Source organism: Oncorhynchus masou, chromosome 29 (genome assembly GCF_036934945.1).
Source record: "Oncorhynchus masou masou isolate Uvic2021 chromosome 29, UVic_Omas_1.1, whole genome shotgun sequence".
Lineage (NCBI taxonomy): Eukaryota > Metazoa > Chordata > Actinopteri > Salmoniformes > Salmonidae > Oncorhynchus > Oncorhynchus masou.
Genome location: NC_088240.1, coordinates 86,559,223 through 86,582,674, shown reverse-complemented (window position 1 = coordinate 86,582,674; position 23,452 = coordinate 86,559,223). Strand labels below are relative to the sequence as shown.

At 44.3% G+C, this 23,452-nt stretch overlaps 1 protein-coding gene across 9 annotated transcripts; it reads right to left on the bottom strand.

Moving 5' to 3' along the window:
* Positions 1 to 467: 467 nt before the first annotated feature.
* LOC135520893 (bromodomain-containing protein 9-like) lies at positions 468 to 23,450 on the bottom strand. Of its 9 annotated transcripts, XR_010452462.1 has the most exons (18): positions 23,298 to 23,450; positions 22,631 to 22,851; positions 22,223 to 22,384; positions 20,969 to 21,104; positions 20,507 to 20,564; positions 19,838 to 19,982; positions 17,485 to 17,595; positions 15,993 to 16,189; positions 14,465 to 14,600; positions 11,448 to 11,523; positions 11,095 to 11,190; positions 10,649 to 10,781; positions 10,316 to 10,427; positions 4,901 to 4,954; positions 4,530 to 4,635; positions 3,773 to 3,949; positions 3,158 to 3,309; positions 468 to 3,120 (listed from the first exon to the last, which is right to left on the bottom strand). XR_010452462.1 is itself a non-coding variant. In XM_064946720.1 (17 exons), exons 1-17 carry the CDS (start codon positions 23,344 to 23,346, stop codon positions 3,209 to 3,211), a joined length of 2,070 nt encoding a protein of 689 aa, XP_064802792.1. In that variant the 5' UTR covers positions 23,347 to 23,450; the 3' UTR covers positions 468 to 3,208. The 9 variants fall into 9 exon arrangements, 8 of the variants coding, with proteins under 8 accessions (XP_064802792.1, XP_064802794.1, XP_064802797.1 ...); XM_064946720.1 differs by having other exon boundaries at positions 468 to 3,309; XM_064946722.1 differs by having other exon boundaries at positions 468 to 3,309; positions 14,465 to 14,597.
* Positions 23,451 to 23,452: the final 2 nt, after the last annotated feature.

The following is a 23,452-nucleotide window of genomic DNA, read 5'->3' as shown; positions in this document are numbered from 1 at the left end:
AGTACTGTGTAAAAACACAATGTGATGACACAGTACTGTGTAAAAACCCAACCTGATGACACAGTACTGTGTAAAAAAACAACCTGATGACACAGTACTGTGTAAAAACACAACCCGATGACACAGTACTGTGTAAAAACACAACCCGATGACACAGTACTGTGTAAAAACACAACCCGATGACACAGTACTGTGTAAAAACACAACCCGATGACACAGTGCTGTGTAAAAACACAACCCGATGACACAGTACTGTGTAAAAACACAAACCGATGACACAGTACTGTGTAAAAACACAACCTGATGACACAGTGCTGTGTAAAAACACAACCTGATGACACAGTACTGTGTAAAAAGACAACCTGATGACACAGTACTGTGTAAAAAAACAACCTGATGACACAGTACTGTGTAAAAACACAACCCGATGACACAGTACTGTGTAAAAACACAACCTGATGACACAGTACTGTGTAAAAACACAACCCGTGGTGACTTTATTCTCTGAAGTATAACACACATACAAATAATCTGTACAATCATGATGACCTTCCACAACATGTCTGAGGTTCTCTCTCGTTGTCCCCGGGTGTGTTGAGAGCACAGAGTCAGACAACAAAACAACCAGTGTGGTTCAATACAGGACGTCAGATCAGCTCTGAGTAGAAGTTTCCTCTAAGCCACAGATCTAGGATCAGATTACCCATCAAACAATGCCTGACCCCAGACCAGTAGTTAGAGGCATCTTCTACCATCTCCCTAGTAGTTTCTCAATAACAGTATGGCAATACTCAGAAGTCTTAATGTTGGATACACCAGAGACACATGTGTTTGTTTTTCAAGCTACAGAAAACAATATTTTAGATAAAGAATGTTTTTAAAGAGTTAAAAGTTTTGTTTCCTTTTTTGCCTTGGAAAGTTGAGTATCATAGTATAGTGATACTGGTATTGTGACCAGAGCTACCCCAGTTAGAGGCAACTTGCCAGTGTGTGGGTCAGATGTTGGATGTGGAGCCTGGCTCTGGAGACTGGAGGAACTCATAGGTCAGCTGTTGGATGTGGAACCTGGCTCTGGAGACTGGAGGAACTCATAGGTCAGATGTTGGATGTGGAGCCTGGCTCTGGAGACTGGAGGAACTCATAGGTCAGATGTTGGATGTGGAGCCTGGCTCTGGAGACTGGAGGAACTCATAGGTCAGATGTTGGATGTGGAGCCTGGCTCTGGAGACTGGAGGAACTCATAGGTCAGCTGTTGGATTTGGAGCCTGGCTCTGGAGACTGGAGGAACTCATAGGTCAGATGTTGGATGTGGAGCCTGGCTCTGGAGACTGGAGGAACTCATAGGTCAGCTGTTGGATGTGGAACCTGGCTCTGGAGACTGGAGGAACTCATAGGTCAGATGTTGGATGTGGAGCCTGGCTCTGGAGACTGGAGGAACTCATAGGTCAGCTGTTGGATTTGGAGCCTGGCTCTGGAGACTGGAGGAACTCATAGGTCAGATGTTGGATGTGGAGCCTGGCTCTGGAGACTGGAGGAACTCATAGGTCAGCTGTTGGATGTGGAGCCTGGCTCTGGAGACTGGAGGAACTCATAGGTCAGCTGTTGGATTTGGAGCCTGGCTCTGGAGACTGGAGGAACTCATAGGTCAGATGTTGGATGTGGAGCCTGGCTCTGGAGACTGGAGGAACTCATAGGTCAGCTGTTGGATGTGGAGCCTGGCTCTGGAGACTGGAGGAACTCATAGGTCAGCTGTTGGATGTGGAGCCTGGAGGAACTCATAGGTCAGCTGTTGGATGTGGAGCCTGGCTCTGGAGACTGGAGGAACTCATAGGTTAGATGTTGGATGTGGAGCCTGGCTCTGGAGACTGGAGGAACTCATAGGTCAGCTGTTGGATGTGGAACCTGGCTCTGGAGACTGGAGGAACTCATAGGTCAGATGTTGGATGTGGAGCCTGGCTCTGGGGACTGGAGGAACTCATAGGTCAGATGTTGGATGTGGAGCCTGGCTCTGGGGACTGGAGGAACTCATAGGTCAGATGTTGGATGTGGAGCCTGGCTCTGGAGACTGGAGGAACTCATAGGTCAGATGTTGGATGTGGAGCCTGGCTCTGGAGACTGGAGGAACTCATAGGTCAGCTGTTGGATGTGGAGCCTGGCTCTGGAGACTGGAGGAACTCATAGGTCAGCTGTTGGATGTGGAGCCTGGCTCTGGGGACTGGAGGAACTCATAGGTCAGCTGTTGGATGTGGAGCCTGGCTCTGGAGACTGGAGGAACTCATAGGTCAGCTGTTGGATGTGGAGCCTGGCTCTGGAGACTGGAGGAACTCATAGGTCAGCTGTTGGATGTGGAGCCTGGCTCTGGAGACTGGAGGAACTCATAGGTCAGCTGTTGGATGTGGAGCCTGGCTCTGGAGACTGGAGGAACTCATAGGTCAGCTGTTGGATGTGGAGCCTGGCTCTGGAGACTGGAGGAACTCATAGGTCAGATGTTGGATGTGGAGCCTGGAGGAACTCATAGGTCAGCTGTTGGATGTGGAGCCTGGCTCTGGAGACTGGAGGAACTCATAGGTCAGATGTTGGATGTGGAGCCTGGCTCTGGAGACTGGAGGAACTCATAGGTCAGCTGTTGGATGTGGAGCCTGGCTCTGGAGACTGGAGGAACTCATAGGTCAGCTGTTGGATGTGGAGCCTGGCTCTGGAGACTGGAGGAACTCATAGGTCAGCTGTTGGATTTGGAGCCTGGCTCTGGAGACTGGAGGAACTCATAGGTCAGCTGTTGGATGTGGAGCCTGGCTCTGGAGACTGGAGGAACTCATAGTTCAGCTGTTGGATGTGGAGCCTGGCTCTGGAGACTGGAGGAACTCATAGGTCAGCTGTTGGATGTGGAGCCTGGCTCTGGAGACTGGAGGAACTCATAGGTCAGATGTTGGATGTGGAGCCTGGCTCTGGAGACTGGAGGAACTCATAGGTCAGCTGTTGGATGTGGAGCCTGTGGCTCTGGAGACTGGAGGAACTCATAGGTCAGCTGTTGGATGTGGAGCCTGGCTCTGGGGACTGGAGGAACTCATAGGTCAGCTGTTGGATTTGGAGCCTGGCTCTGGAGACTGGAGGAACTCATAGGTCAGCTGTTGGATGTGGAGCCTGGAGGAACTCATAGGTCAGATGTTGGATGTGGAGCCTGGCTCTGGAGACTGGAGGAACTCATAGGTCAGCTGTTGGATGTGGAGCCTGGCTCTGGGGACTGGAGGAACTCATAGGGGTCATGAACCATCTCAGACTGGTCACCAACACCCAGGTGTGAGGGACTCCCTGAGGAGGAACATAGAAAAACCAACGGTCATTGAAACAAAGCACATAAATCACATGTCTATAAAGTCTTTGAAACGTTGAAACTCATGTCTCATAACATTTTACATGATATTTATGAATTTGGCAGAAGATCTTATCCAGAGCGTCTGTCCTTACAGTTTTAAGTGACTAATGGGATATACCGAGCCTGTAAGTGTCAACAAGGCACAAAATGGCAACTGGCACAGACAGACCAAATCCTGCATGTTTCTGACACTGGCTCAGCGAGGCAGGTGGAGGAGCACCTTTCTACGTCCCAAATGGCACCCTATTCCATACATAGCCCACTACTTTTGACCAGAGCTCTATGGGCTCTGGTCAAAAGTAGTGCACTATATAGGGAATAGGGTGTCATTTGGGACTTAAAACTGATACAGCCAGGTAAGTGGATGAGCTCCGGACAGTGTTGTCCTGCAGTCCTTACCCAGGTGGTGCTGGTCCCTGTCGGAGGTCCCTGACAGGGAGGAGAGGTTAGAGGAGGGTCTGGAGCCTCCCCTCTCCACCTGGCCCTCCTGGAACTCCTGCAGCAGCTTGGCTGCCTCCTCAAAGTGCTGCTGGCTGACCCCGTCTTCATGCCCCGGCTCCTTCTTCACTGACTTCCCTGAGAGCAGAGGAGGGACACAGGGAAGACCATTACAGTCATACTGGTGAAGATGACAGGGTCCGCATACCGAACAACACCCTATTCCCTATATAGTGCCCTACTTTAGGGCTATGGTAAACAATCACTATAAAGACTATGTGTGTCTGTGTCTGTCTGTGTCTGTGTCTGTGTGTGTGTGTCTCTGTGTCTGTGTGTGTATGTGTGTGTATATGTGTGTGTGTGTGTGTGTCTGTGTGTGCCTGTGTGTGTCTGTGTGTGCCTGTGTGCGTGTGTGTCTGTGTGTGTGCGTGTATATGTGTGTGTGTGCCTGTGTGTCTGTGTGTGCCTGTGTGTGTGTGTGTCTGTGTGTGCCCGTGTGTGTCCGTGTGTGCCTGTGTGTCTGTGTGTGCCTGTGTGTGTGTGTGTCTGTGTGTGTGTGTGCCCGTGTGTGTGTCTGTGTGTGCCTGTGTGTGTGTGTGTGTTTCTGTGTGTTTCTGTATGTGTCTGTGTATGTCTGTATGGGGGGTGGAGGTAAACACACAGGTGGTTAAGATAATGGAAGCGATACTACTGATTTACAACCAGGTGGGATTCTCACCTAAAGAGTTGAGCATGGACATCTCCAGAGACATGTCAGAGTAGCTCTTCATGGACATGAAGTCCAGCACTGAGCTGCCCTCTCCCAGACCTGTCCCATCAGCCATCTGGGCAAATAAACACACACATCTGGAGGGTCAACCATGTTGGGCAAGCAGGATGGACGGACACACACACACACACACACACACACACACACACACACACACACACACACACACACACACACACACACACACACACACACACACACACACACACACACACACACACACACACACACACACACACACACACACACACACACACACACCAACCACTAAACAAAATCACTGCAAGCATATTCAATTGAACAGCTGTAAAAATCTTTACCTGCATATCGTAAATGTTGCTCTTGGGTTCGTCCGGTAACGTCATGTTTCTTTTCTGAAACAGAAGACGACATGTTACTACCACATTAACATAATGTATATATACCCAGCTTCTACCACTGGTTAAAACTAGTTAACATAATGTATATATACCCAGCTTCTACCACTAGTTAAAACTAGTTAACATAATGTATATATACCCAGCTTCTACCACTAGTTAAAACTAGTTAACATAATGTATATATACCCAGCTTCTACCACTAGTTAACATAATGTATATATAGACCCAGCTTCTACCACTGGTTAAAACTAGTTAACATAATGTATATATACCCAGTTCTACCACTAGTTAAAACTAGCTAACATAATGTATATATACCCAGTTCTACCACTAGTTAAAACTAGCTAACATAATGTATGTATACCCAGCTTCTACCACTAGTTAAAACTAGTTAACATAATGTATATATACCCAGCTTCTACCACTAGTTAAAACTAGTTAACATAATGTATATATACCCAGTTCTACCACTAGTTAAAACTAGTTAACATAATGTATATATACCCAGCTTCTACCACTAGTTAAAACTAGTTAACATAATGTATATATAGACCCAGCTTCTACCACTAGTTAAAACTAGTTAACATAATGTACATATAGACCCAGCTTCTACCACTGGTTAAAACTAGTTAACATAATGTATATATACCCAGCTTCTACCACTGGTTAAAACTAGTTAACATAATGTATATATACCCAGTTCTACCACTAGTTAAAATTCGTTAACATAATGTATATATACCCAGTTCTACCACTAGTTAAAACTAGTTAACATAATGTATATATACCCAGCTTCTACCACTAGTTAAACCTAGTTAACATAATGTATATATACCCAGTTCTACCACTAGTTAAAACTAGTTAACATAATGTATATATACCCAGCTTCTACCACTAGTTAACATAATGTATATATAGACCCAGCTTCTACCACTGGTTAAAACTAGTTAACATAATGTATATATACCCAGTTCTACCACTAGTTAAAACTTGTTAACATAATGTATATATACCCAGTTCTACGAACTAGTTAAAACTAGTTAACATAATGTATATATACCCAGCTTCTACCACTAGTTAAACCTAGTTAACATAATGTATATATACCCAGTTCTACCACTAGTTAAAACTAGTTAACATAATGTATATATACCCAGCTTCTACCACTAGTTAACATAATGTATATATAGACCCAGCTTCTACCACTGGTTAAAACTAGTTAACATAATGTATATATACCCAGTTCTACCACTAGTTAAAACTAGTTAACATAATGTATATATACCCAGCTTCTACCACTAGTTAAAACTAGTTAACATAATGTATATATACCCAGCTTCTACCACTGGTTAAAACTCGTTAACATAATGTATATATACCCAGTTCTACCACTAGTTAAAACTAGTTAACATAATGTATATATACCCAGCTTCTACCACTAGTTAAACCTAGTTAACATAATGTATATATACCCAGTTCTACCACTAGTTAAAACTAGTTAACATAATGTATATATACCCAGTTCTACCACTAGTTAAAACTAGTTAACATAATGTATATATACCCAGTTCTACCACTAGTTAAAACTAGTTAACATAATGTATATATACCCAGTTCTACCACTAGTTAAAACTAGTTAACATAATGTATATAGACCCAGCTTCTACCACTGGTTAAAACTAGTTAACATAATGTACATATAGACCCAGCTTCTACCACTAGTTAAAACTAGTTAACATAATGTACATATAGACCCAGCTTCTACCACTAGTTAAAACTAGTTAACATAATGTATATATACCCAGCTTCTACCACTAGTTAACATAATGTATATATAGACCCAGCTTCTACCACTGGTTAAAACTAGTTAACATAATGTATATATACCCAGTTCTACCACTAGTTAAAACTAGTTAACATAATGTATATATACCCAGCTTCTACCACTAGTTAAAACTAGTTAACATAATGTATATATACCCAGCTTCTACCACTGGTTAAAACTCGTTAACATAATGTATATATACCCAGTTCTACCACTAGTTAAAACTAGTTAACATAATGTATATATACCCAGCTTCTACCACTAGTTAAACCTAGTTAACATAATGTATATATACCCAGTTCTACCACTAGTTAAAACTAGTTAACATAATGTATATATACCCAGTTCTACCACTAGTTAAAACTCGTTAACATAATGTATATATACCCAGTTCTACCACTAGTTAAAACTAGTTAACATAATGTATATATACCCAGCTTCTACCACTAGTTAAACCTAGTTAACATAATGTATATATACCCAGTTCTACCACTAGTTAAAACTAGTTAACATAATGTATATATACCCAGCTTCTACCACTAGTTAACATAATGTATATATAGACCCAGCTTCTACCACTGGTTAAAACTAGTTAACATAATGTATATATACCCAGTTCTACCACTAGTTAAAACTAGTTAACATAATGTATATATACCCAGCTTCTACCACTAGTTAAAACTAGTTAACATAATGTATATATACCCAGCTTCTACCACTGGTTAAAACTCGTTAACATAATGTATATATACCCAGTTCTACCACTAGTTAAAACTAGTTAACATAATGTATATATACCCAGCTTCTACCACTAGTTAAACCTAGTTAACATAATGTATATATACCCAGTTCTACCACTAGTTAAAACTAGTTAACATAATGTATATATACCCAGTTCTACCACTAGTTAAAACTAGTTAACATAATGTATATATACCCAGTTCTACCACTAGTTAAAACTAGTTAACATAATGTATATATACCCAGTTCTACCACTAGTTAAAACTAGTTAACATAATGTATATAGACCCAGCTTCTACCACTGGTTAAAACTAGTTAACATAATGTACATATAGACCCAGCTTCTACCACTAGTTAAAACTAGTTAACATAATGTACATATAGACCCAGCTTCTACCACTAGTTAAAACTAGTTAACATAATGTATATATACCCAGCTTCTACCACTAGTTAACATAATGTATATATAGACCCAGCTTCTACCACTGGTTAAAACTAGTTAACATAATGTATATATACCCAGTTCTACCACTAGTTAAAACTAGTTAACATAATGTATATATACCCAGCTTCTACCACTAGTTAAAACTAGTTAACATAATGTATATATACCCAGCTTCTACCACTGGTTAAAACTCGTTAACATAATGTATATATACCCAGTTCTACCACTAGTTAAAACTAGTTAACATAATGTATATATACCCAGCTTCTACCACTAGTTAAACCTAGTTAACATAATGTATATATACCCAGTTCTACCACTAGTTAAAACTAGTTAACATAATGTATATATACCCAGTTCTACCACTAGTTAAAACTAGTTAACATAATGTATATATACCCAGTTCTACCACTAGTTAAAACTAGTTAACATAATGTATGTATACCCAGCTTCTACCACTAGTTAAAACTAGTTAACATAATGTATATATACCCAGTTCTACCACTAGTTAAAACTAGTTAACATAATGTATATATACCCAGCTTCTACCACTGGTTAAAACTAGTTAACATAATGTATATATACCCAGCTTCTACCACTGGTTAAAACTAGTTAACATAATGTATATATACCCAGTTCTACCACTAGTTAAAACTAGTTAACATAATGTACATATAGACCCAGCTTCTACCACTAGTTAAAACTAGTTAACATAATGTATATATACCCAGCTTCTACCACTAGTTAACATAATGTATATATAGACCCAGCTTCTACCACTGGTTAAAACTAGTTAACATAATGTATATACCCAGTTCTACCACTAGTTAAAACTAGTTAACATAATGTATATATACCCAGTTCTACCACTAGTTAAAACTAGTTAACATAATGTATATATACCCAGCTTCTACCACGGTTAAAACTAGTTAACATAATGTATATATACCCAGTTCTACCACTAGTTAAAACTAGTTAACATAATGTACATATAGACCCAGCTTCTACCACTAGTTAAAACTAGTTAACATAATGTATATATACCCAGCTTCTACCACTAGTTAACATAATGTATATATAGACCCAGCTTCTACCACTGGTTAAAACTAGTTAACATAATGTATATATACCCAGTTCTACCACTAGTTAAAACTCGTTAACATAATGTATATATACCCAGTTCTACCACTAGTTAAAACTAGTTAACATAATGTATATATACCCAGTTCTACCACTAGTTAAAACTAGTTAACATAATGTATATATACCCAGCTTCTACCACTAGTTAAAACTAGTTAACATAATGTATATATACCCAGTTCTACCACTAGTTAAAACTAGTTAACATAAATGTATATAGACCCAGTTCTACCACTAGTTAAACCTAGTTAACATAATGTATATATACCCAGTTCTACCACTAGTTAAAACTAGTTAACATAATGTATATATACCCAGTTCTACCACTAGTTAAAACTAGTTAACATAATGTATATATACCCAGTTCTACCACTAGTTAAAACTAGTTAACATAATGTATATATACCCAGTTCTACCACTAGCTAAAACTAGTTAACATAATGTACATATAGACCCAGTTCTACCACTAGTTAAAACTAGTTAACATAATGTATATATACCCAGCTTCTACCACTAGTTAAAACTAGTTAACATAATGTATATATAGACCCAGCTTCTACAACTAGTTAACATAATGTATATATAGACCCAGCTTCTACCACTAGTTAAAACTAGTTAACATAATGTATTTATACCCAGCTTCTACCACTAGTTAAAACTAGTTAACATAATGTACATATAGACCCAGCTTCTACCACTAGTTAAAACTAGTTAACATACTGTACATACCCACGCAACACATGCCCCCTCTAACACAGGACTTACTGTCCCCCCCAGATGGGACCCACACGGTGTGCTTTAGGAAGTCATGTGTGACCCCCCCCCCCCCCCAGACGGGACCCACACGGTGTGCTTTAGGAAGTCATGTGTGACTGTCCCCCCCCCCCCAGACGGGATCCACACGGTGTGCTTTAGGAAGTCATGTGTGACCCCCCCAGACGGGACCCACACGGTGTGCTTTAGGAAGTCATGTGTGACTGTCCCCCCCCAGACGGGATCCACACGGTGTGCTTTAGGAAGTCATGTGTGACTGCCCCCCCCCGGACGGGATCCACACGGTGTGCTTTAGGAAGTCATGTGTGACTGTCCCCCCTCCCCCCCCCAGACGGGACCCACACGGTGGGGGTCAAAGGTAGAGCCCTAGATAGGGCATAGTGGGCCATTTGGGGCCCCGCCTGTATGAGTGTGTTAATGGGCTACAGACCTGTCTGATCTGGTAGACAGCCTTAGAGTGGTCCCCTGCAGTCATCTTATCCAGCAGACCGTCAACCAAACGCTTAGTAACGTTCCCACAACCTTTAACAAACTCCTGAATACTGGAATGAGGAAGGAGACAGCATTTACACAGTATAAACTACAACGTTAAGGCTTTCTCATACAGCACGTTAGATGTGCACCGCAGAAAGGGTAGCAAAATTGTGGTAAATTTCCCCCAAAATTCCCAGATGTCCTTATTATTGCATCCTGATTCCAGGAACGGTCCAATAGGAAGCCTAACTCCTGTAATGATACCAGTGCTGCTACAGCAGCGACTAACCTGAGAGCACACTGCACCCCAGTCTCATCCCCGTAGGCTGAGTAGAGCAGGTCCATCTCATCAGGCAGCAGGTCTGGGTAGATGGAGTTGTTCTGCAGGGTCTGGGTGTTGTAGGTACTGCTCAGGAACGTCACTACACACACACACACACACACACACGCACACACACACGCACGCACGCACGCATGCACGCACGCACGACGAGCAGAAGAAGGAAGCCTTGGAAGAAATTCTCTCTCTCATCATAGCCAACATTATGAAAGACAGAATCTAGAACGTCTAAGCAGGGGGAGGTCCCATTGACTTTTTTACATGGTCAGGACATGTATCAAACGTGTTAGCTAGCCGCTAAGCAGCAGGAGGTCACATTGACTTTTTTACATGGTCAGGATAACTATCAAACATGTTAGCTAGCCGCTAAGCAGCTTTGTACTTTCTGTACATACCCTTGTGTCTCCTGTCATCTTTGAAACCCAGTGTTGTTAATCCAGGAAGGAGCTTATTGGACAGAGAGCTCAGGTCCACAGGGTGGGTCTCCTCCTCTGGGAAGCAGAGACAGAACAGGTACTTCCCTCTGTGTCACATGGTACAGAACACCTGGGACATTTATCTGATACAGTACATCTATACAGGTTCTATAACTGTGTCCCAAATGGCAGCCTATTCCCTATGTCGTGCACTACTTTGACCAGGGTCCATTGGGCTCTGGTCAAAAGTAGTGTACTATATAGGGAATAGGCTGCCATTTGGGACAGTGAGTTTCCCACTGGATAATACCCCAGAAAAGTAGGGAACAAACCTTTTGCTTCTGGATTCAGCTGATTCACTACAGTGTACAACAGATTACCATCAGGCTCTTTCCTCAGGTAACCCATCTGAAAATACAGGAACACAAGAACCATGTGGTCACCGGGACACTAGAACCATGTGGTCACTGGGACACTAGAACCGTGTGGTCACTGGGACACTAGAACCATGTGGTCACCGGGACACTAGAACCATGTGGTCACTGGGACACTAGAACCATGTGGTCACTGGGACACTAGAACCATGTGGTCACTGGGACACTAGAACCATGTGGTCACCGGGACACTAGAACCATGTGGTCACCGGGACACTAGAACCATGTGGTCACCGGGACACTAGAACCATGTGGTCACTGGGACACTAGAACCATGTGGTCACTGGGACACTAGAACCATGTGGTCACTGGGACACTAGAATCATGTGGTCACTGGGACACTAGAACCATGTGGTCACTGGGACACTAGAACCATGTGGTCACTGGGACACTAGAACCATGTGGTTACTGGGACACTAGAACCATGTGGTCACCGGGACACTAGAACCATGTGGTCACCGGGACACTAGAACCATGTGGTCACTGGGACACTAGAACCATGTGGTCACCGGGACACTAGAACCATGTGGTCACTGGGACACTAGAACCATGTGGTCACCGGGACACTAGAACCATGTGGTTACTGGGACACTAGAACCATGTGGTCACCGGGACACTAGAACCATGTGGTCACTGGGACACTAGAACCATGTGGTCACTGGGACACTAGAACACTGGGACACTAGAACCATGTGGTCACTGGGACACTGTGATTATTATTATTCGACCATGCTGGTCATTTATGAACATTTGAACATCTTGGCCATGTTCTGTTCTAATCTCCACCCGGCACAGCCAGAAGAGGACTGGCCACCCCTCATAGCCTGGTTCCTCTCTAAGTTTCTTCCTAGGTTCTGGCCTTTCTAGGGAGTTTTTCCTAGCCACTGTGCTTCTACACCTGCATTGCTTGCTGTTTGGGGTTTTAGGCTGGTTTTCTGTACAGCACTTTGAGATATCAGCTGATCTAAGAAGGGCTATATAAATGAATTTGATTTAACACTGGGACACTAGAACCATGTCCACTTTAAATATCCATCTATTAAACCTGACTCAAAGCCAGGGATTTAAACCAGCAACCCTCTGCTTCTATAACCTCTAGGCTAGCAGTCATATCTGATTAAAACACACTGTTGTATTGAGTACAGTACCTTGGACCTGGGCATATAGCAGCTGATCATTATATACAGTGTTTATTTTGATGTAACACTTTTTTGATTACTACATGATTCCAGATGTGTTATTTCATAGTTTTGATATCTTCACTATTATTCTACAATGTAGAAAACAGTAAACAAACAAAGAAAAACACACATAAAGAAACTTGGTAATGTGTCAAAGGTTTTACAACACCTAATTCAAGGGTTTTTCTTTATTTGTACTATTTTCTACATTGTAGAATAATAGTGAAGACATCAAAACTATGAAATAACACATATGGAATCATGTAGTAACCCAAAAACGTGTTAAATAAAATCAACATATATTTTATATTTGAGATTCTTTGCCTTGATGACAGTTTTGCACACTCTTGGCATTCTCTCAACCAGCTTCATGAGGTAGTCACCTGGAATGTATTTCAATTAACAGGTGTGCCTTCTTAAAAGTTCATTTGTGGAATTTCTTTCCTTCTTAATATGTTTGAGACAATCAGTTGTGTTGTGACAAGGTGGGTGGGGCTATACAGAAGATATCCCTATTTAGTAAAATACCAAATCCATATTAAGGCAAGAACAGCTCAAATAAGCAAAGAGAAACGACAGTCCATCATTACTTTAAGACATGAAGGTCAATTAATACGGAAAATGTAAAGAACTTTGAAAGTTTCTTCAAGTGCAGTTGCAAAAACCATCAAGCGCTATGATGAAACTGGCTCTAATGAGGACCACCATAGGAAAGGAAGACCCAGAGTTACCTCTGCTGCAGAGGATACATTCATTAGAGTTACCAGTATCAGACATTGCAGCCCAAATAAATGCTTCACGGAGTTCAAGTAACAGACACATCTCAACATCAACTGTTCAGAGGAGACTGTGTGAATCAGGCCTTCATGGTCGAATTTCTGCAAAGAAACCACAACTAAAGGACAACAATAAGAAGAATAGACTTGCTTCGGCCAAGAAACACGAGCAATGGACATTAGACTGGTGGAAATTTGTCCTTTGGTCTGGAGTCCAAATTGGAGATTTTTGGTTCCAACCACCGTGTCTTTGTGAGACGCCGTGTGGGTGAACTGATGATCTCCGCTTGTGTATTTCCCACCGTGAAGCATGGAGGAGGAGGTGTTATGGTGTGGGGTGCTTTTCTGATGACACTGTCTGTGATTTATTTAGAATTCAAGGCACACTTAACCAGCATGGCTACCATAGCATTCTGCAGTGATACTCCATCCCATCTGGTTTGGGCTTAGTGGGACTATCATTTGTTTTTCAACAGGACAATGACCCAACACACCTCCAGGCTGTGTAAGGGCTATTTTACCAAGAAGGAGAGTGATGGAGTGCTGCATCAGATGACCTGACCTCCACAATCACCCGACCTCAATGAGTTGGACCGCAGAGTGAAGGAAAAGCAGCCAACAAGTGCTCAGCATATATGGGAACTCCTTCACGACTGTTGGAAAAGCATTCCAGGTGAAGCTGGTTGAGAGAATGCCAAGAGTGTGTAACGCTGTCATCAAGGTAAAGGGTGGCTATTTGAAGAATATCAATTTGTTTAACACTTTTTTGGTTAATACATGATTCCATATGTGTTATTTTATAGTTTGTATGTCTTCACTATTATTCTACAATGCAGTAAATAGTAAAAAAAGAAAGAAAGAAAAACCCTGGAATGAGTAAATGTGTCTAAACATTTGACTGGTACTATATATATATATATATATATATATATATATATATATATATATATATACACACCTTGGAGTTGGGCATGTATCGGTTGATGCGGTCGTGTGCTTCATCTGCAGCGTGCTCCACCAGGGCCAGAACGTGTTCCTCCGCTGTGCTGTCAGTCAGGCTGCAGGCGTTCCCCTCTGGCTCATACAGGTAACTGCTGGGACCACAGAGATGCACACAGTCACTCCACAGATCACTGGTTAATACAGGTAACTCCTGGGACCACATTCTGACGCCCCTACAAAAATAGTCCCAGTAAGCAAAATTACGTTGAAAAGACGTCTAAAATAGGTATTTTTTTTCTAGATGTTGAAGTTTAGGTTCTACATGAAAGGTGAAAAGATTAATTAAATTATTTAATTAATAGAAATATAATTTTGGGCCAAATCAAGGCTAGTCCAGACCGGACAAAATCTGAAACAAACAGAAGTGTATGATGGGTTCTGAGTTGATCCAGATTGGACTAGAACACAACGTCCGTGTAAATCAAGGCTAAATCAAAAAAAAGACGTCAGCGTCGGTCCGTGATTACTGAGGTATAGTGGCTTTATTCATCCTGATTCCTGTCACTAATCAACTTGTCTCTTTAAGCTCTGAATATCAGCTACTCAACTCCATCAGGAGGAGTTATCCTGAGCCTATATGCAGTGTGTTTACACAGCGGGAAATGCACAAGTATTTCATGTTTTCGCTATGATCAGCTCGTAAAACATTGATGGATACAAACTCGAAACCACTGATCATGACAATTTAGCCCACGGGATGAAACTCCCGGACAAAAGTTGTGAGTAGCCTGATTGTCCATTTGACTTTGACTTGTCCTGTTTTTAGGATGTGTTGTTTGTTAACATGTCAGCACTTTTCTATTTTGACGAGGCATCATTTAGAATCTTTGATGGGAGAAACCTGTACGATAAAAAACGTTTCCATCTCATTACATTGTCATCCATTTTATCTCCAGCCTGTAGGCTACAGAAAAGGACACCTACTCTTTCTTTCTATATCTGTTACATGATGGTACATGACTTTATTGACAGAATGTTGGTGGTGTGTCGCAGCGACGCGTCTCTCCGACAGCATCCTGGAGAGGCGCGACAGGAATGGACAAGATAAATATTTTGAGTCTCTTCCTTTGTTAAAATGGGCACTGCTTATCATAGGGTGGCATCAGCTCTCACCTAAAAAGCCCTTAGGACACTGGCTGAGAGAAATTGCCATTATTTTGGGGCAGAATTATGTGTTGTTGTAAATGCGCCTTGGTCAGTTTAGCTCAGAAATTGCTAAACTCATAGGCGGCTGCCTAATCCTGCCTAATGAGCGGGCCGGCCCTGGCTGGGACCACAGAGATACACACTGTTACTCTACCGTTCCTGGTTATGTTGCACGTTGGATGGAACATGTAGGATACACAAGTCCTACAATGAGCACCATACAGCAGTGACTTATGGGCCTCGTCCATCACATTGTACCAAGCCCGGGATAACAGAAGGGAGACCAACATCTACCGAAGTCAAGACACTGGACTAGAGAGTAGGCCAGTCCATTCTACCTGATGACTTCCTTCATATCTTTGATGTCTTTGGGTTTCTTGGATTTCTTGGCCGACGCCGACTCCACGGGCATGGAGATGACCTCCGGAGGGGGCTCCTCAGACGCCAAGTCCTCGTCCCCTAAAATGGCCGCCTGCTGAGAGAAATCCATGTCCTGCATGAAAGACATGCTACGCTTCAGTGCTAACAGCCGTTCCTGTAAACAGAGCAGAGCCACAGAAAAAGAGCCAGAGAGAGAGAGAACCACAGAAAGAGAACCACAGGGGGAGAAAGAGAACCAAAGGGAATTGCTTTATACTCCATCTGCCACAACTCAGCCAGAGAGTGATAGGATGGCTGGTGGGATGGGATGGCTGGTAGGATGGGATGGCTGGTGGGATGGCTGGTGGGATGACTGGTAGGATGACTGGTGGGATGGGATGGCTGGTGGGATGGCAGGATGGGATGACTGGTAGGATGACTGGTGGGATGGCTGGTGGGAAAGGATGGCTGGTGAGATGGTGGTGGGATGGGATGGCTGGTGGGATAGGATGGCTGGTTGGATGGGATGGCAGGATGGGATGACTGGTGGGATGGCTGGTGGTGGGATGGCTGGTGGGATGTCTGGATGGGATGGCTGGTGGGATGTCTGGATGGGATGGCTGGTGGGATGGCTGGTGGGATGTCTGGATGGGATGGCTGGTGGGATGTCTGGATGGGATGGCTGGTGGGATGGCTGGTGGTGTGGTGGATGGGATTGTCTGGTGGGATGGTATGTCAGAATGGGATGACTGGTGGGATTGTCTGGTGGGATGGGATTGGCTGGTGGGATGGTGGTGGGATGGGATTGTCTGGTGGGATGGCTGGTGGTGGGATGGTGGTGGGATGGCATGTCAGGATGGGATGGCTGGTGGGATTGTCTGGTGGGATGGGATTGGCTGGTGGGATGGTATGTCAGGATGGGATGGCTGGATGTTATGTCAGGATGGGATGGCTGGATGGGATGTCGGATGGGATGGCTGGTGGGATGGCTAGATGGGATGGCTGGTGGGATGGTGATGGAATGTCAGGATGAAATGGCTGGTGGGATGGCTGGATGGGATGGTGGTGGTGTGTCTAACTGCGATGGTGATTATTGTTAGGAGGGAAAACATTGATCAAACATCTTGAGTCACACGTCTGCCTTCTATCTGCTTAGTTGTTCTACAGTCTCCTGAATACTCCGATAAAGAAATATACAAGGACGTTACAGTGTGGTGTGTCTGAAGTAAAACCACACAGAGGCAAATCTGTTTCCCAAAGCCAGAGAGGAAGAAGAATGACCAACATGTGAAACGACAGAGAGAACAGAAAAGGTCAAGACACGGGGAAACAGGACTCCACCAGCGAAGACATCTGTCACAGGAAAGGGAAATACATGAAATGGATGGGTTATGAACATCAGCATGCACAACAAATCATACACTGACAATGACGCCTCTATCCGCTCCTCGTAGAGACACTACTCATTACTTTGCTCATCATCTTGAAGCCAGTGTGCAGCAGTTTCTTGGCAGCCTTGTAGTAGACGGTCTCTGGGCGGTTATACACCATGGCATTATCACACATCAGCTTGAAGTCCGCCTGCAACAGAGGAAGCAACCGCTTTACAACAACAAGCTCCCCACCACTCAATTACAAATAGAAAACCGATACAAATACTTCAACACAAATATTTGTTTTAATTGAAGCAAATAAATATCCTCCCTTTGAAAACGCTATCAATGTTATGAATGTAACCATTATGTACAGCGCACACATTCCATTTCCACAAGTTATATCAACGTGATAACGCCACGGCTCTTTCACAATTCATCTTTCCCTGATTCCTTGTATCTTCTATCCTTGTCGCCTTCTCCAAATGCTCAAGGGGAGGCCCGTCGGACCTTCTCCTCCAATACGGTTGAGGAAGAGGTGAGGAATCACTGAAAGACGTATGGAGGTACATCTCAGAATGCTAATCATGACAGGTCCCGTGATCTGTGGTGGACAGATAATCACGACAGGTCCCGTGATCTGTGGTGGACAGATAATCATGACAGGTCCCGTGATCTGTGGTGGACAGATAATCACGACAGGTCCCGTGATCTGTGGTGGACAGATAATCACGACAGGTCCCGTGATCTGTGGTGGACAGATAATCACGACAGGTCCCGTGATCTGTGGTGGACAGATAATCACGACAGGTCCCGTGATCTGTGGTGGACAGATAATCACGACAGGTCCCGTGATCTGTGGTGGACAGATAATCACGACAGGTCCCGTGATCTGTGGTGGACAGATAATCACGACAGGTCCCGTGATCTGTGGTGGACAGATAATCACGACAGGTCCCGTGATCTGTGGTGGACAGATAATCACGACAGGTCCCGTGATCTGTGGTGGACAGATAATCACGACAGGTCCCGTGATCTGTGGTGGACAGATAATCACGACAGGTCCCGTGATCTGTGGTGGACAGATAATCACGACAGGTCCCGTGATCTGTGGTGGACAGATAATCACGACAGGTCCCGTGATCTGTGGTGGACAGATAATCACGACAGGTCCCGTGATCTGTGGTGGACAGATAATCACGACAGGCCCCGTGATCTGTGGTGGACAGATAATCACGACAGGTCCCGTGATCTGTGGTGGACAGATAATCACGACAGGTCCCGTGATCTGTGGTGGACAGATAATCACGACAGGTCCCGTGATCTGTGGTGGACAGATAATCACGACAGGTCCCGTGATCTGTGGTGGACAGATAATCACGACAGGTCCCGTGATCTGTGGTGGACAGATAATCACGACAGGTCCCGTGATCTGTGGTGGACAGATAATCACGACAGGTCCCGTGATCTGTGGTGGACAGATAATCACGACAGGTCCCGTGATCTGTGGTGGACAGATAATCACGACAGGTCCCGTGATCTGTGGTGGACAGATAATCACGACAGGTCCCGTGATCTGTGGTGGACAGATAATCACGACAGGTCCCGTGATCTGTGGTGGACAGATAATCACGACAGGTCCCGTGATCTGTGGTGGACAGATAATCACGACAGGTCCCGTGATCTGTGGTGGACAGATAATCACGACAGGTCCCGTGATCTGTGGTGGACAGATAATCACGACAGGTCCCGTGATCTGTGGTGGACAGATAATCACGACAGGTCCCGTGATCTGTGGTGGACAGATAATCACGACAGGTCCCGTGATCTGTGGTGGACAGATAATCACGACAGGTCCCGTGATCTGTGGTGGACAGATAATCACGACAGGTCCCGTGATCTGTGGTGGACAGATAATCACGACAGGTCCCGTGATCTGTGGTGGACAGATAATCACGACAGGTCCCGTGATCTGTGGTGGACAGATAATCACGACAGGTCCCGTGATCTGTGGTGGACAGATAATCACGACAGGTCCCGTGATCTGTGGTGGACAGATAATCACGACAGGCCCCGTGATCTGTGGTGGACAGATAATCACGACAGGTCCCGTGATCTGTGGTGGACAGATAATCACGACAGGTCCCGTGATCTGTGGTGGACAGATAATCACGACAGGTCCCGTGATCTGTGGTGGACAGATAATCACGACAGGCCCCGTGATCTGTGGTGGACAGATAATCACGACAGGTCCCGTGATCTGTGGTGGACAGATAATCATGACAGGCCCCGTGATCTGTGGTGGACAGATAATCACGACAGGTCCCGTGATCTGTGGTGGACAGATAATCATGACAGGCCCCGTGATCTGTGGTGGACAGATAATCATGACAGGTCCCGTGATCTGTGGTGGACAGATCGCCATGTGGTCGCTTGTAGCATCACCTCACCTTGAACTCCGTGACGGTTTTGTACTCGTTGTCTGTGATCTTGTCGTTCATGGTGCTGAAATCCATGGGGTGTTTGATTATCACAGAGTAACCTGGAGCGATGGCATCTGTCACTGGGAAAGTGAAGAACCCATGGGCATCCTTCCTGGAAAGACAAGCAGAAGTCTTAGTATCGACTGAACTGACTTTCATGTCACCAACAGGCATAATCCAGAGGTGGATCTGTCACTGAACACATTTACATGCGCACAGTATTCCAGATAGTAGCTCATATCCCACTTCAGGTCTTATTCGGGGTAAAGCTGTTTACATGCACCTTTGATATGATCTTTGCTTTATCCTGGCCAGGTCGCAATTGTAAATGAGAACTTGTTCTCAACTTGCCTACCTGGTTAAATAAAGGTGAAATAAAATTTAAAAAAAATATGTGAACCTGAACCTGACAGCACAGAACATGAAAAACAACAGTAAACGGGATAAGATGTTGACATGCCACAGTATCCCGTCTAAGATCAGCATATCCCAGGCATCTTATCCTGGTTTTTCATAACCAGGATACAAACTGATATGTTTATACGTGTCAACTCAAAAACAGAATAGTTGAGCATTTGGAATAATAATGGGATAATCGGTGTTCATGTAAACGTCCATGTTGTCTGAGAGCCTTACCTCTGAAGCTGGCGCAGGAAGTGTTCCAGGAGCTGCTGTCGAGGGGTGCACTCACTCTCTGAGGGAAGAGACGATCACAACCTGTTTTACATTAGCCTTTAACACCTCAGATTACTATGGATGGACAATGTATGTTATGATTAAGCAATAAGGCCAGAGGGGGTGTGGTATAAGACCAATGTACCACGGCTAAGGGCTGTTCTTAGGCATGACACAATGCGGAGTCCCTGGATACAGCCCTTAACCGTGGTAACAAACCCCCGAGGTGCCTTATTGCTATTACAAACGGGTTACCAACGGAATTAGAGCAGTAAAAATAAATATTGTGTCATACCCGTGGTATACGGTCTGATATAGCACAGCTGTCAGCCAATCAGCATTCAGGGCTGGAACCACCCAGCTTATAATCAGTAATAACATGTGTAATAACATAACAACACAAGAGAACAGCTAGATTATTACCCGGGGCTGTCCTGCAAGCCCTGACAGGCCGGTCTCCTTGTTGCTCCACCTCTACCTTGATGTTGGGGTGAAACTGGTCCATCACCTCCGGCTCCATCTCAGACCTCTCCCTCTTCCTCTTCTTCTCCTCCTGCTGCTGAGACAGACACAACAGGAGTCAGTGACATGGTCCTTATTAAACTACTGGAGACGGCCCTATGATCTCCTATCTATTATGATTAGGGTTAGTGTTACTGCTGCAAGTACAGTGTACGAATGAGTGATTATAATGTGTGCTAGACTGTAGCAAAGGCATTAATGTACAGTGTTGCCAAACACAAACCAGGAGGTCTCCAGTTCCACTATCTCCCGTAGGACCAGGAGGTCTCCAGTTCCACTATCTCCCGTAGGACCAGGAGGTCTCCAGTTCCACTATCTCCCGTAGGACCAGGAGGTCTCCAGTTCCACTATCTCCCATAGGACCAGGAGGTCTCCAGTTCCACTATCTCCTATATGACCAGGAGGTCTCCAGTTCCACTATCTCCTATATAACCAGGAGGTCTCCAGTTCCACTATCTCCCGTAGGACCAGGAGGTCTCCAGTTCCACTATCTCCCGTAGGACCAGGAGGTCTCCAGTTCCACTACCTCCTGTAGGACCAGGAGGTCTCCAGTTCCACTATCTCCCGTAGGTCTCCAGTTCCACTATCTCCCGTAGGACCAGGAGGTCTCCAGTTCCACTATCTCCTGTAGGACCGGGAGGTCTCCAGTTCTACTATCTTCTATAGGACCAGGAGGTCTCCAGTTCCACTATCTCCCGTAGGACCAGGAGGTCTCCAGTTCCACTATCTCCCGTAGGACCAGGAGGTCTCCAGTTCCACTATCTCCCATAGGACCAGGAGGTCTCCAGTTCCACTATCTCCCGTAGGACCAGGAGGTCTCCAGTTCCACTATCTCCCGTAGGACCAGGAGGTCTCCAGTTCCACTATCTCCCATAGGACCAGGAGGTCTCCAGTTCCACTATCTCCCATAGGACCAGGAGGTCTCCAGTTCCACTATCTCCTGTAGGACCAGGAGGTCTCCAGTTCCACTATCTCCTGTAGGACCAGGAGGTTTCCCGACTATATGATCTCCAGGAAAACATTATAGGCTCTAGGGATCAAGTAAGCTTGCTGCAAGTAAACATTTCATAGGAATCTGTATACCATGCGTCTCGTGTACATACGACTAATTAAACTTGAAATTTGAATAATTAAAACCCCAAAAACGTTTCTCACCTCAAAACTAATAGCAATGTTTGGTATCTTTGGCAGCATGAAAGGCTCGACTGCCACACCAGTGTGACTGGGCACAACAGTGGGCAGGCCCACACCACTGGCAGAGGCAGTAGCAGCCTCTGATTCATTCTGCTCCCGCTCTCTCTTCTTCCTCTTCTCTTCCTGTCAAAGATTAAACATTCATTGATTGATTATTGTTTTTTTTGTCCTTAAATGACAACCTAGCTCACTTTATGTCATGTTATATGGTATGCTTTATATGAAAGGTTAACTCCCAAGTTGCACCATATTCCCTTTATAGTGTGCCCACCTTCTGAACCAAGGCCCATATGGGTCTGGCCAAAAGTAGTGCACTATATAGGGAATAGGGTGCCATTTGGGCCAGACCCTTGTTCCCCTCATACTCACCTTCCGTCTTCTCCTCTCCTCATCATCTACGTGTTTGTCTTTCTCCTTCTCAGACTTTTTCTTCTTCTTCTTCTTTTTGTCCTTGTGGCGCTCTCGTTCATGGTCTGACCTGTCGTCGTAGTAACTGGAGTCATGGCCGGAGCCTGAGAGTTCTGTGATCTCACTTCCTCCCACTTTGAGCACCAGCTTCAGCTGCTTCTCAAAAGGCTTGTCCTCACAGTCTGAAAACAGAGACCACATTTAGCTGAGTGATGGGTCATACCCAGTGCAAGATCAACAAGCATGATCGTCATCCTAGCAGAAGATGTGGTGTGTGTGTTACTGTGTAATAAGTGATGATAAACATTAGCTACCCATCACAGATATCTATCTGCAGGGCAATGCTAGCTGCATTAACTGGCGTTAATGCCAATATTATGCATACTCAATCTTGATAAGACCTGTTACACATCCGTCATAATATTCATTGGTAATGCTTATAGCAGAAAGCAACATAAGTTGATGAATAATAAACTACAACAGAAGTTGAGGAATAGTAAATTAGCACTAGCACTGCAGGACAATTCAGTCAGCGGGCCAGACAGTCGGATAATGTTAACTGCTAGCTAGCTAGGCGAGCAAAAAGGGACAAAGCCGGGCATTGAATGTGCTTTCTTTGCTCACTTACCATCGACTGTTCTCCACTCCGGCTTGTGCTTTTTATGCTTCTTCCCCATGTTTGTTGTGTTTAAATTAAGCGAAAGCGTCTGATAATCAGGTATCTGTATCTAATAATTGTTTGCATTAAAATGCGATCCATATCCCGATAACCCGGAAGTACAT